The sequence below is a fragment of the Papaver somniferum genome, unplaced genomic scaffold, assembly GCF_003573695.1.
Source record: "Papaver somniferum cultivar HN1 unplaced genomic scaffold, ASM357369v1 unplaced-scaffold_114, whole genome shotgun sequence".
NCBI classification, from domain to species: domain Eukaryota; kingdom Viridiplantae; phylum Streptophyta; class Magnoliopsida; order Ranunculales; family Papaveraceae; genus Papaver; species Papaver somniferum.
The window spans coordinates 3,012,089-3,026,585 of NW_020620381.1; the positions used below are offsets into that span (position 1 = coordinate 3,012,089).

Sequence of the window (14,497 nt, forward strand, 5' to 3'; positions counted from 1 at the left end):
TAAACTGGACAGAGTTATGCTGAACATGGAGTGGATTCAGCATTTTCAATTATCAATAGCAGAATTTCTCTTTCCAGGTATTTCAGATCACTCCCCTGCAGTAGTGTCTATCTGTGAATATAGGAAGCATGTCCCTCCACCTTTTAGGTTTTATAATTTTCTTACTGAAGAAAAAGACTTTCTGAATATAGTTAGAGTAGGTTGGAATTTGTCTGTGAATGGTAACCCTATGATGAAATTTGTTAATAAATTGAAGATTGTTAAGGGTGACCTTATTAAATTGAGAAAATTAAAATTCAAAACTATGTCTGAGGCTGTGAGACTGGCTAAAGATAACATGGATTCTGCTCAATTATTGCTTCAATCTCATCCTCTTGATCAAGAGCTAGCTAAAAGAGAAAGAGACTATGTTGCTGAGTATGTCAAATTGGCTAAGTATGAAGAATCTGCTCTTAAGCAACAGTCTAGAGTTAAATGGTTACATATGGGAGATTCAAATAGTTCTTTTTTCCATAATTCTCTAAAAGAAAGGAGGTCTAGGAATAATATTTTTTTTCTCCATAATAGTGATAATGTTAAACTCACTGAAGATAAAGATATTGCTACTGAATGTGATGATTATTATTCTAATCTTTTTGGTAGTGATCTTGAGGATTGTGGGGTTACTAATTTGTCTAGTTTTAGGTTTGAGGCTTGTACTAAACAAGATGATGTTGCTGACCTCATTAAACCTGTTACTAGAGAGGAAATGTGATGCAACATCTTGATACCTTTCCTAATTTTGGCCTTTTTTTTTAGATTTCCTTTTCTTTTATGATTTCCTTTTTTAGAAGCTCGATTTTTAGGAAAGTTAGGTTATTATAAATAAGGGATTGTAAGATAGTTTTCATCATTCAGTTTTTAAGAGATAATAAACTAGAGTTTTTCTCTAAAGCCTTGCATTGATTTGATTCTGTCATCAATTCGAGAGCCTTGCATCGAATCTGATTCAATTCTTCGATTCAAGAAGTCAGGTCTCTGGAGATTTTAACCTAAGTTTCTAGATTGAGCTGAGTTACCATTGATACGCTGCGCCAGGTTGGTATCAGATACAGGCAACGTTCTGTTACTACAATGCCAAGACCTCGTCGAGCACCAGTACGTACTGAAGCATAAATCACTCGTGACGCTATTGCTGAGCTACAAGCCCAGATGGCTTCCATCACAACCGCGCTCCAAGCCCTTCTTGTTCAGCAACCAACACCCGCAGTGCGCGAACATGTTGAACACGCTAACAGTAACAGGGATGAAGTTGATGACGAAGAAAACCCGTTTGCAGACGACGTTAACCCCTTTGCTACTCTACACAACAATCGTACCCTAGCACCAGATACCGTTCAAAATGCAGCAGCGCTTATTCATTGGGAATCGGGTTTCAAAACCGAGATACCAGAGTTTCATGGAAATTCTTCAGCTGAAGAACTGCTCGATTGGATAGTCACGGTAGAAGAAATTCTAGAGTTCAAACGAGCTCCAACGGATCGATGTGTTCCTGTTTTAACAATGCGTTTTCGTGGAAGAGCAGCTGCATGGTGGGCACAATTGAAGACAACTCGTGCACGTCTCGGAAAACCAAAGATCATGTCCTGGGATAAGCTTTCGTCGAAACTTAAGAAAACATTCTTGCCTTACAATTATGATCAGCTTATGTTTCAACGTCTCCATACCATCCGCCAAGGCACCCGCTCTGTAGCTGATTACTCTACCGAATTTTTTTTACTTCTTCATCGTGTAGATGTACAAGATTCTGAGCGTCAGTTGGTAGCACGATTTACAGCAGGGTTACGGCAACAGATTCAACACACCATCAATCTTTTCAACCCTCTGACACTTTCCGAAGCACATCAACAAGCTTTGACCATTGAAGCACAAACAAAATCATCATTCTCCTCTTGGTCTAGTATTCGTTCTTTGCGTCCAAATACACCTCAGACAGTACCAGACGATGCTGCACCTGTCAAAACAGATTCTTCCATTGTTCCTGCTCTTGACCAGCGACAAACTCGACCAAACTCAATTCGTTGCTTTTCTTGTGGAGATATAGGTCATCGACAGTCTAACTGCCCCACTAGAAACAGAAGAGGCCTCCTCCTTGACACTGCTGGTAATGACGTTGAAGTAACTTACGATGAAGAAACTACGGATCCACAAGATGAAGTGGAGGTTCTTACAGCTGATAGTGGACCAGCATTAATGTTAAGACGTGTGTGTTTAGCTCCGCGTGGAACAGATATTAACCCTCAACGACATAATCTTTTTCATTCAAAGTGTACTATTGGAGGCAAGGTGTGCAACTTCATAATTGATTCTGGAAGTAGCGAAAACGTCATTGCTGAGGAAGTTTTAAACAAACTTCAATTATCAACAGAACTACATCCTAACCCCTACAAGTTGGCATGGTTAGATCGGAAAACCGATGTACTCATAACTCGACGAGCATTAATTTCTTTCTCGGTGGGTGATTCATATAAGGATCAGATTCATTGTGATATTGCTCCAATGGATGCTTGCCATCTACTCTTAGGACTCCCTTGGTTATTTGATCTTCGAGTACAACACGATGGCTATCGTAATACCTACAGTTTTCGTTACAATAATCACAATTTCACTCTACATCCTTCTTTGCCCGAGAAACAACATACACCATCAGCTCCAGTCCTTCTTGCAGCAAAAGGCTTTTGAACAAACACTTCGAAGAAGATATGTTCTAATATTGATCAATTCGGTTGTCAGAGTCTTTCCATCACCTCCAGAACATTTTCAAAGACTATTGGAGGTTTCAGGATGTTTTTCCAATGAGTTACCACCCGGCCTTCCTCCCTCAGAGATCAACACCATATTGATCTAATTCCAGATGCTGTTCTTCCTAATCGAGCTCATTATCGTATGAGTCCGAGTGAGCATGAAGAACTTAGACGTCAGTTGAGGATCTTGTGTTGAAGGATATTTACGTGAAAGCTGAGTCCGTGTGCAGTCCCAGCTTTGCTTATACCAAAGAAGGATGGATCTTGGAGGATGTGTGTCGATAGCCGTGCTATAAATAAAATTACAGTACGCTATAGATTTCCCATTCCCCGTCTCGACGATCTATTAGATCAAATTGGAGCTGCAACGATTTTCTCTAAACTGGATCTTCGAAGTGGTTATCATCAGATACGAATCCGTCCAGGAGATGAATGGAAGACGGCTTTTAAAACTCGAGAAGGACTTTTTGAATGGCTTGTCATGCCCTTTGGCTTGTCCAATGCACCAAGCACTTTCATGCGCGTTATGAATCAATCTCTTCGGCCCTTCATAGGTAAGTTTGTAGTCGTTTATTTTGATGATATTCTCATATTTAGTAAGTCCTTCACAGAACATCTTGCACACTTGAGAGAAGTACTTCTTGTTCTCCGTCGAGATCAACTATTTGCCACACTAAAGAAGTGTGAGTTCGGCTCTCCTGAGGTTCACTTCCTTGGATACATCGTCTCAGAAGGGCTAGCCGTCGACCCAGGCAAGTAGAAGCAATCAAATCTTGGCCTACTCCTACTACTTTATCTGAAACTCGAAGTTTTCATGGTCTAGCATCTTTTTATCGAAGATTTGTGCCGCAATTTAGCAGTTTGATGGCACCTATCACTGATTGTATTCGTCATGATAGTGTCTTCACTTGGACTACCGAAGCAACTACAGCTTTTGAGATCATTAAAACAAATTGTTATCAGCACCTATACTAGCTCTTCCAGATTTTACTCAAGTTTTTGAGCTTCATAGTGATGCTTCTAAGTTGGGCATTGGTGCTGTCTTGAGCCAACGCAACAGGCCTATCGCCTTCTTCAGTGAAAAACTGGCTGGAGCTCGTCTACGTTATAGTACTTACGATGTGGAATTTTATGCAGTGGTTCAAGCAATCAAACACTGGAGACATTATCTTTTCCATAAAGAATTTGTTCTCTACACAGATCATGATGCTTTAAAACACCTGAACAGTCAAGATAAAGTCTCAGCTCGTCATGCATCATGGATATCTTACTTGCAACAATTTACGTTTGTTATCAAACACACGTCAGGTGTTTCCAATCGAGTTGCTGATGCCCTGAGTCGTCGCCATTCTTTGCTGAGTGTTCTTCATGTCTCAGTTCCGGGATTTTCCACCTTTGCTGATTTGTATGAGTCTGATGACTTCTTTGGTCGAGTTCTTCTTGACGTTCAGAATGGTCTTTCTCGAGATTTCACTATGCATGATGGCTTTCTTTTTCGAGACAGTCGTCTTTGCATTCCAGACTGCAGCCTCCGTCTTAAACTTGTTGCTGAAACACATAATGAAGGTCACATTGGTCGCGACCGGACGTTGCATTTACTTTCTCAGTCTTATTTTTGGCCTGCATTGAGACGTGATGTTGAGCGTTTTGTCGAACGCACAGTGTGTCAGACATCAAAAGGTCATGCCACGAATGCCGGTCTCTACCTTCCTCTCCCTATTCCAACACAACCATGGACGGACATCAGTATGGACTTTGTGATGGGTCTTCCTCGTACACAAAAGGGTTTCGATTCAATCTTTGTCATTGTTGATCGTTTCTCCAAGATGGTACACTTCATTCCATGTAAAAAGACATCAGATGCAGTCCAAGTCGCAACACTTTTTTCGAGAGGTTTACAGACTCCATGGATTGCCAACTTCCATCGTTTCTGATCGGGATTCTCGGTTCTTAGGTCATTTTTGGAGGTCTTTATGGAAATTACTAGGAACCAGCCTTGACATGAGCTCCGCTTATCATCCTCAAACGGACGGTCAAACAGAAGTGACCAATAGATCTTTGGGGAATTTGCTTCGCTGCCTTGTGGGTGATTCTATTAAAACTTGGGATTCAAAACTTCCTCAAGCAGAGTTTGCTCATAATCATTCACTAAATAGAAGTTCAGGGTTCAGTCCATTTCAGGTCGTTTATGGTCTTCTCCCTCGTGGTCCTTTGGATTTATCTACTCTTCCAGACCGTACACGTCTTCATGGTGTAGCTGATGATTTTGTAGACAACATTCATAAGGTTCATACGCAGGTTATTACCAATCTCGAATCATCCTCCTCAAAGTACAAAGCTGCGTCTGATTCTCGTCGCCGTCGTGTTCTCTTCGAAGTAGGTGATCAAGTTTGGGTATTTCTCACTAAAGATCGAATGCCGGCTCATGCTTATAATAAACTCAAGGCAAAAAAATAGGTCCTCTCACAGTCGTGGAACGAATTAATGACAATGCTTATCGCCTACAACTTCCAGCAAACATCAACACTTCGGATGTCTTCAATGTTCGTTATTTATCACGTTTTGTTCCACCAGACCCAGTTCCAGATTCGTGGTCGAATCCTTCTACCCGGCGGGACCTGATGCAGCATCTTGATACCTTTCCTAATTTTGGCCTTTTTTTTAGATTTCCTTTTCTTTTATGATTTCCTTTTTTAGAAGCTCGATTTTTAGGAAAGTTAGGTTATTATAAATAAGGGATTGTAAGATAGTTTTTATCATTCAGTTTTTAAGAGATAATAAACTAGAGTTTTTCTCTAAAGCCTTGCATTGATTTGATTCTGTCATCAATTCGAGAGCCTTGCATCGAATCTGATTCAATTCTTCGATTCAAGAAGTCAGGTCTCTGGAGATTTTAACCTAAATTTCTAGATTGAGCTGAGTTACCATTGATACGCTGCGCCAAAATGGTTATAGCTTTAAATTCTATTGTCTCTAGGAAGGCTCCAGGTCCAGATGGATTCCCAAGCCATTTCTTCAAATATAGTTGGTCCATTGTGGGTGATGACATGGTAGCTTGTATTCAAAATTTCTTCACCAAATCTAAGTTGTTAAAGGAAGTAAATAACACTTTTATCACCTTAATTGCTAAGAATAAGAATCCTCCAACTGTCTCAGATTTTAGGCCCATATCTTGCTGTAATGTCCTCTACAAGTGTATTACTAAAATTATCTCTCTTAGAATGAAGAGGATATTATGGGGTCTTATCAGTCACAATCAATCTGCCTTTATTCCTGGCAGAAGTATTCAAGTTAACATTATGTTAGCTCATGAGTTGGTCAGGAATTTTCACAAATTAAATGGGTCTCCAAGATGTGCTCTAAAAATTGACTTAAGGAAAGCTTATGACATAGTCAAGTGGAGTGTTATTTTTCATGTTCTAAAACAATTGGGGTTTCCAGATGTGTTCATTAATTGGATTTCTCTTTGTATAACTTCAGCTAAATTTTCTGTGCTTGTGAATGGTTCACCTTATGGTTTCTTTGGAGCTACAAGAGGACTCAGACAAGGGTGTCCAATCTCTCCTTATTTGTTTGTCTTAGCTATGGAGATGCTGAATGTTACTCTGCTCAGACAGGTGCAGCTGCAGAATTTTGGTTTTCACCCAAGATGTAATCTTACAAGGCTTACTCATATGTGCTTTGCAGATGATGTAATGCTCTTCTTTAAAGGTACCACTTCAGCTGCTTATAGTATCAAAGTTGCTTTTAATGAATTTAGTGTGTGTACTGGGCTTGAAATGAATAACCAAAAAACCTCTTTATTTCATTATGAAATTGAAGATGTTACTCTACAACAAATTATTACTATTCTAGATTGCTCTGTGGGGGAGTTACCTGTCATATATTTAGGAATTCTTTTATTATCAACTAGATTATCTTATAGAGACTGCCTTCCTTTGCTAGAGAAAGTAGATGACAGATTAAATTCTTGGAAGCCAAAATACCTAGATTATCCAAGGAGGGCTTTATTGATTAAATTTGTTCTAAGTGGTATGCTTTACTTCTGGTTTTCTTGTTTCATACTTCCAGAAAGAGTAATTAAATAACTGAATACCAAATTCAAGAGATTCTTATGGTCTGGAGCTGACATGAAAAAGAGTTACAACCCAATCACTTGGGATTATGTTTGTCATTCTTATGAGGAAGGAGGTATTGGTGTTAAAAGCTTGGAGTATACAAATGTTGTTGCTAACCTCAAACACATTTGGGACCTCATTTCTGGTAAGGAGACTATTTGGACTTCCTGGGTGAAAAGAAATCTTATCAAAAACCATGATTTCTGGACTATGCCTATTCCCTAGGATTGTTCTTGGTGCTGGAGAAGAATATTAGAGCACAGAGAATTAGCAAAACAACATATTGGCACTCTCTTAGGAGACGACAATTCTAGCAATTTCTTATATGATAATTGGCATCCCAAGGGGAGACTAGTGGATTGGGTTGACTCAAATATTCTTGAAACTATTGGTGCCTCTGATAACACTTTGGTGGCAGAGTTCATTTCTGAAGATGATTGGAATTTTCCCTCTTATATGGAAGACAATGTCCAAGAAATGGTTCAGCAAATCAGTACTGCATATTTTAATGTTCCTGAAAGGGATCAAATCTTTTGGAAACCTAGCATCACAGGTCAGTTCTCAATGAAACATACTTATATTGCTTTGTCTGATCATCTGCCTTCCCCTCCTTGGAATTATCTTGTTTGGTTCAAAAAGCATATACCTAGACACTCTTTCATCTCTTGGCTTGCTTTTCATAGAAGGTTAAAAACTAGAAGCAAATTGTTAGGTTGGGGAACTATCTCAGATGCTTCATGTATTTTGTGTGGAGAAGCTATGGAAACTGAAGACCATCTGTTTCATGACTGCATGTTTTCTTCTGGTATTTGGAATGGGATTCTTTTGAAATTAGTCTATGTTAGAGTGCTTCCTAACACTTGGGAGGAGGAAATATATTGGTGTCTTCAAAACTTCAAAGGCCATGATAGTGTGGCTGTCATTAATAGGCTAGTACTAAATGCTTTCATCTACCACATTTGGAGAGAAAGAAATAATATAATTTTTAGATCCTCTTTCAACTCTCAAGATCAAGTTAGTCTGCTTATTGTTCAAGATGTGAGATTTAAAGTGTCTGCAATCAACTGTAAAGAAGAGGATAACTCTAATGTGAGATGGTTTATGAGCAGATGGAGAATTGATTGTTTATTTTTCCAACCAGATACTATTGAGTGTACTTGGCTTGCTCCTGCCACTGATGAAACAATGACAAATACTGATGGTTCAATGTCTGATGATGCTGGAAGTTTTGGTGCTATACTTAGAGATCATACTGCAGAGGTTATAAGTGCTGCTAGTGGAAGTAGTCCCCCTATTTCAGTCTTGGCTCATGAGATTCAGGGTGTTGAGTTAGGGTTAAAAATGGCTCTCAAGTTTGATAAGCTTAAAATACACATTGCTTCAGATTCCATGGTTGTGTATAATCTGCTCACCAATCCTACATCAGAACCGCCTTGGAATGTCTTACAAATTGGGAGAAGGATAAAGCATCTGAGAAGGAAGTTTGTTTCATGGAAAGTTACTCACTGTTACAGAGAAACCAATAGAGCAGCTGACCATCTTGCAGGGAAGTATCTCAGTGATACTTGGGTGGTGGAGAGTTCTCTCCAGATTTTAGAGAAATCTTGGCAGCGGATAAGGCTCAACACATATATCATAGGTGCAGGAAAAGATAGTTTCTATTTTCTGCTTGTTTTTTGGTTTGGGTTTCCTTAACCCAGCGGGCCTTGTCAAAATTTAAAAAAAAATAAAAAAAAATCAACTGGGAGCAAGTGCAGCCATAAATACTTGCCCAAACACAAGAGTTTCTATCAATTTTTGATGAGGGGGCGATGACTTTTGATGGTTCCCTAGACCCTGCTGTTGAGTTAAAAGTCCGATATATAGTAAACTTTGTTGGCCTTCTAGGTTGGCGACTATCCAGAGAAAGGACCATTTGAGGAAGATGAAATATGAACCTTTTGTTCGAAGAATCAAAGGGTTCTAATGTGTACTCCGTCGGAACTATGCCGACCAACTTTTATTTGATGGCATGCAACCTTTATTGTGATCTCTCTTGATCTCTCGTTAAAATTATTTACTCCCTCCGTTCCACTTTAGATGAGTGTTTAGGGTTATTTTTTTTTCCACATTACTTGATAGTTTTCATATTTTTTCCACAAAACTACCAACAATACCGTAACATTTTGTCTTGGAACCACAAATTTATTTTTAGATACATTAACAATAATTAATTTTTGAAGACTTTTCTCAAAGATATAACTAGAAAAAAATTATATCTCTTTTCATTTCTTAATCTGCGTGACAACTCCTAAAACATCATCTAAACTGGAACGGAGGGAGTATTTATTAGCGACGCAGTATGCAGCGGAAAGTGAATAGTTGATCGAGGGTTTAAATGTACTGTATTATTTATTAACGATACTATTATTCGTTAAAACCATCGTGTACACCATGTTTTAGATGTTCTCTATAGTTTGATCACTGTGTATGGTGGTATAGTGAACAATATAGTTGCATCCTTTTTAATGACCACACTCAAGTAAATCTAACGATATTAAACAACTAAAATTCAATATCCAAAGATAAAAAAGATGTAGAAAACATGAAAGTAAAGATGAACACAAGTATCGTAGTTCAGTCTTGTAGACCTACACTACGGAGAAGAAACTATATCTTTTCATTATTGAGGGTCTTACCCTTAGATGAATTACAAATATCACTTAGACTTTTCACTCTTTCCTTCTCTAAATCTCTCTCCAGAATTCTCTGTAAAAAGACCATCTAACATTACATGCCCATTTCCTTTTACATGGACTGGTATTTATATATAGACTGGACTCGTAAAGATGTGACCCGATATCGCAGAGCTGGTGACGCTTTCGTACATCCTATCAATACTCGTACGAGTCCTCCATTATTCTCCTTCGAAGTATATAGTTCGACTCTCCCTTCGAGTTGTCTTGCCTTGTTCAATCATCATGTTGCTCCTCCATGGAGGGTATCGTGCTGCACCCTCTTCATATTGTATTGTTAATCATCCTCCGTCCGAGCTTCTGACACGATGTACTTTTGTCCACAGCTATATCGCACCTCTTCTGATCCTTCATTAAATGCATTGCTTTCTTTTTAGACTTGACCGTCTGTGTGACTTGACCACTCCTTACACGCGTCATGCATGTAGCTGTGTTGCAGATATCTCGATTCAGATGCAATCACCTTTCTAGGCCTGATTCGGTGCTTCCTCCTCATTATTTTATCATGAGATCACCTCCAGAGATGCTTACACATGGCGATCAACCATTTTACCCTCACAATTTGCTTATTTTCTTTTCTTCTTACCAAAAGTATGATGGGAAGAAAATATGTGACCGTTTTTGCTCCTTCCCCACGTCCTGAAATTCTCGCCACGTTTCCGCCTTTGATGTGCTTTTACCTGCTGGACTAGAGGCACCGGTTGATTGTCCAAAGGTTTTTTACTTCGTATAAAATCTTCCTAGGTTAGAGAATCATACCGTTGCTTTTCTCTTCCATTTGCAGAGTTCAAAACTTTTTTGCTCGTGTGGAGGAGATTAAGTTGCTCCGATCTCAGAAGGATAACTCATTGAGTGGCAGTCTGATCATGTGCCTATGTTAGCAAAGGCATAAGACGATAGGGATGAGCTTCATCGACTTAAAAGAAATTATATCAAGCTTGAGAAGGAGCGCGACAGGCACTTGCTATCATGTCCTGCCGGCGATGGTGCCATTACGCCTTTTGAGGCGCAGATTAGTGCCTTAGATAATGAGAAGGCTCAATTGGAACATACCTTGAATTTCGTTCTAGCTGATCATGTAGGTTGTTGTTAGCAACTTCTAATAAGTCTTATTTTATTCCTTAGAATATTTTTGCTTATGATTACTGTGATGTTACCTTGCAGAGGCTCATAATCACAATGCAGTTACAGAAGAAACTGAACGATGTCATGGGAGAAAAGCAAAGATTGGATGATGAGCTGAATGGCATGGAAGCTCAATTCGAAGTAGAGCTAGATCTGAACGTGTTTTATGGAGGGAAAAGATGAGTGACCTTCATGATGAATATGTTGTGAAGATGACTAATTCTTGCAAGATTGTTCTTCTTCGTGGGCGTCGAAGGGTTGCTGTTGCTGTTACGCCGAATGTTGTTATTCCTGTTGAGCCCGTTGTTGAGCAGAATGCTCCTAGGGATGATCCAACCGATGGTTACAGTGAAGAAAACCCTGAGCAGAATGCCCTTGGTGGTGAGCAAGCTTAAGTTCTGTGGATGGCTATGGTAGTAGCCTTTGTCTTTCTCCTGCATGTTTGAATGGTTATTTTTGGAGTCTTATCCTTGGTTTGTTGGTAAGTCCTCGTGCTTTTTCCGAGGCAGTGTTTAATGGTGGGTCATCCAAGTAAGTCATCGTGCTCTTTCCGAGACAACGTTTAGTGGTGTGTTGTTTGATAAGACCTCGTTCTTATTCCGAGACGATATTTAAAAATGTTACTGCTGGTTAAGTCCTCGTGCTCCTTCCGAGGCAATGTTTAAATGTTCTTTTGTTTAGTTGTATTGTTAACTAAGTCCTCTGCTGCTTTGAGGCATTATTTTGTTAACTAATTTTTGAACAAGTCACGTATGAGGCTGTGGTTAAGATATGTTGTTTGAACAATTATTGTTTCGTCTTGGTTTTTCCATTAACTTGGAATGAAATATTTATCAATGACTTCATCGTATATTAGTCACTGTGGTTATGGCTCTGAGGATTCTTTTCGTTTATTCTTCTAATTCAACCATGGGTGACAAGGCTGAGGAGTGATCAGTTCCTTATCTGGACAGGTTATCTCTTACAATGTTAAGTTTAGAGTAAATTGAATCTTCCTTCTCGCCTTTGTCATGTGCCTTCTTGGGCTGTTTATTTTCAATAGTGTTCCACTTAGGTTACACTTGCCCATTGGTTATGTGATCAGATATTTGAGTCACTTTTTATGACGAAATTTTGTAGGATGATATATCGGCTGGTGGATTCTTACGTTATCCAAAAGCGAGTTCCTCAGTTCTGGATACCTCATGTATGTCAGGACATCATCCGATTTGAGGTCGTGATGGCATTCCCCAATGTTTGTATAGTTTCCGGTAGCTTAGGTATCCCCCGCTTCATCTTACTTTATGTGGTTAGATGGCATTTCCCTAGGTCTGAATGTCCGTCTCAGACTGCTTGGGTATTTCCCGCATCATTCTGTGTAGAATGGAAGGTGTGGCTAGCACCATGCCACAATCTTGATGGGCTTTTGACACAATAGTTACGTGTCATTATGAATCTATATGCAATGTGCAAAAATGAACGAAGAAGAAAAAAAAAGCATTAAAACAAAGCACACAACATAAATAATTAGAATAAAAAAATAAAAAAAAAACACAAGGTGATAAAATATTGAAATAAGCAAAAAGGATATTTTATTAATCTCAAAAGAGGATTTATTTACCCTTGATACATGTAGATAAGGTTTCATGACCTTTTACAAGTTGGGATTTATGTCCTGTTCCCGTAGTCTAGCCTTTTATGCACTAGGTCTAAGTATGATACCGCTTTAGGTACTTGATATTTCATGACCGTTCTAGTTCTTCCCCGTTGGGTTTGAGAAATCTGTATGCTCTATCGCATGCCTTATTTAATCTTCCTGGAGCACCATCACCAGGATGTGTTATTATCCCTATAATTGGTCTGTAATATAAACAAGGATCAGGAGCAATACTATCTTTTATATATTGAACACCTAACTCTACATCTTCACCTGGTAATTCAATAATCTTATTATAATTAGCTTTTAGCGAAAATAAATAATCAATAAAACCATCAAAGGAACCATAATTCATAATTACTTCGGAATAGAAAAAAAGAAGAAGAAGAAGTTACTGATGATTCCGTTTCGCTTGGATTTTCACAATGATCGCTAGTTGAAGAGTTAAAAAGAAATGTATTAAAATACTAGGATTTTGTTTGTTTGAGAATAAAAAAAGAGGCTAGCAGGAGAAAATTTCGTCTCACTAACACTACAAAAAACCTGAGTATTTGCAACCATACTAGTTTAGTTGCCTAAAATGATATTTTAGTTGCGAAACAGAAAGACAACAAATGGTAGTTTCCGAGCTTAAGTTGCCGTATGGGTTGTTTCCAAATGTTATAGCAACTACCAAAACCAACTAGTTGCTATGCGCACTTTTGGAAACTTAAAGTTAGTTTCCAAACACGTTACTTGTTAAGTGCGACAAACTAAACCTACTGGTTTTTGGAGTTGTTAGTCACTTTCCAAAATCTTAAACAACTACATTTTCGTAGTCGTCAGGTGGTTGTCAAATAATATGGCAACTACACTAAAACATTGTTGTGAATTCATTTAACAATTAATTCGGTAGCAGCCAAATATTGGGATTTCATAATTGTTATAGGTTAAGGCAACTATGTTGCAGTTGACAAATAGTTGTCGAATTGTTCAACGACAAGTTTGTTAGCCGGCATATAGTTCCCAAATCATTCCAGAACTGTGGTGGCATCTAATATTTTGTAGGTTTTTCCAATGAATAATATTGTAATTAATATCATAATTACTATGGTAATAAATGTCTTCCTTAATATGGTAGTTAATAATATTGTAATTTTAATTAATATTGTAATTTAATATCGTAATTAATATGGAAATGAATATCGTAATTAATAGGATTGTAATTAATGTGGTGGCATATGGATAATATTGTAATTAATATCATAATTACTATGGTAATCAATGTCTTCCTTAATATGGTAATTAATAATATTGTAATTTTAATTAATATTGTAATTTAATATCGTAATTAATATGAAAATAAATATCGTAATTAATAGGATTGTAATTAATATGGCAATTAATATGGTTGTTAATTTTAGTAGCTACCTTGCACCTGCCAGAAATTATAGCAACTAGGGGTGGCCTAAAAATTCCGGTTCTGAGAAGAAAAAAACATATGAACCAAATTAAATCAAAATATTAACTTCATAATTATTAAATTCAATTTACATAGTCATCTCTCTGTACAAAAATTACAATTTCATTTTTCACAAAAAAAATAAGAAAAATATATATATATGCAATCTCTTAAAATAAATACAATCCCATGAAAACCTATGGACCCAACTGCAACAACTAAAAAATACCAGTGGACAAGCCTAAAAAAACTAGGATATTCATACTGCAGCGACCTAATATTTTAGATATGATTTTTAGACTTGATGGAGCATTAATTCCAGATCTGGTTCCTCCCTGCGAAATTGACAAACTTGAGTTCTGCATTTAGACGCAAGCAAATAAAATACTAAGATTAGAATTAACTGAAAACATAAAATCGAAATCTAACATTTTTAACAAAATAAAATCTAAGTCGAGCAAAAAAAAAAGATACTTCTTCTGCATAAAAGTAAATTATATCTAAATTTTTTGATATTAACATTTTTTCCACCGTTTCGATTAAATTCAAATAAAGTAAAAAAAAATGACAAATGAAGAAGAAGAAGTACCGTGGTGTCGACATCTCCTTAAACAGACTGTTAAGACCCTCGTGCAAATGAAATCACCCACAACAACTTA

The 14,497-nt window shown here is 37.8% G+C and overlaps 2 protein-coding genes across 2 annotated transcripts; both read left to right on the forward strand.

Moving 5' to 3' along the window:
- Positions 1 to 1,191: 1,191 nt before the first annotated feature.
- LOC113328843 lies at positions 1,192 to 2,721 on the forward strand. Its single transcript, XM_026575843.1, has one exon. The coding sequence runs from the start codon at positions 1,192 to 1,194 to the stop codon at positions 2,719 to 2,721; it is 1,530 nt and encodes a 509-aa protein (XP_026431628.1).
- A 3,007-nt stretch (positions 2,722 to 5,728) lies between these two features.
- LOC113328844 lies at positions 5,729 to 10,944 on the forward strand. Its single transcript, XM_026575844.1, has 4 exons — positions 5,729 to 6,859; positions 7,127 to 8,470; positions 10,574 to 10,714; positions 10,801 to 10,944. Exons 1-4 carry the CDS (start codon positions 5,729 to 5,731, stop codon positions 10,942 to 10,944), a joined length of 2,760 nt encoding a protein of 919 aa, XP_026431629.1.
- Positions 10,945 to 14,497: the final 3,553 nt, after the last annotated feature.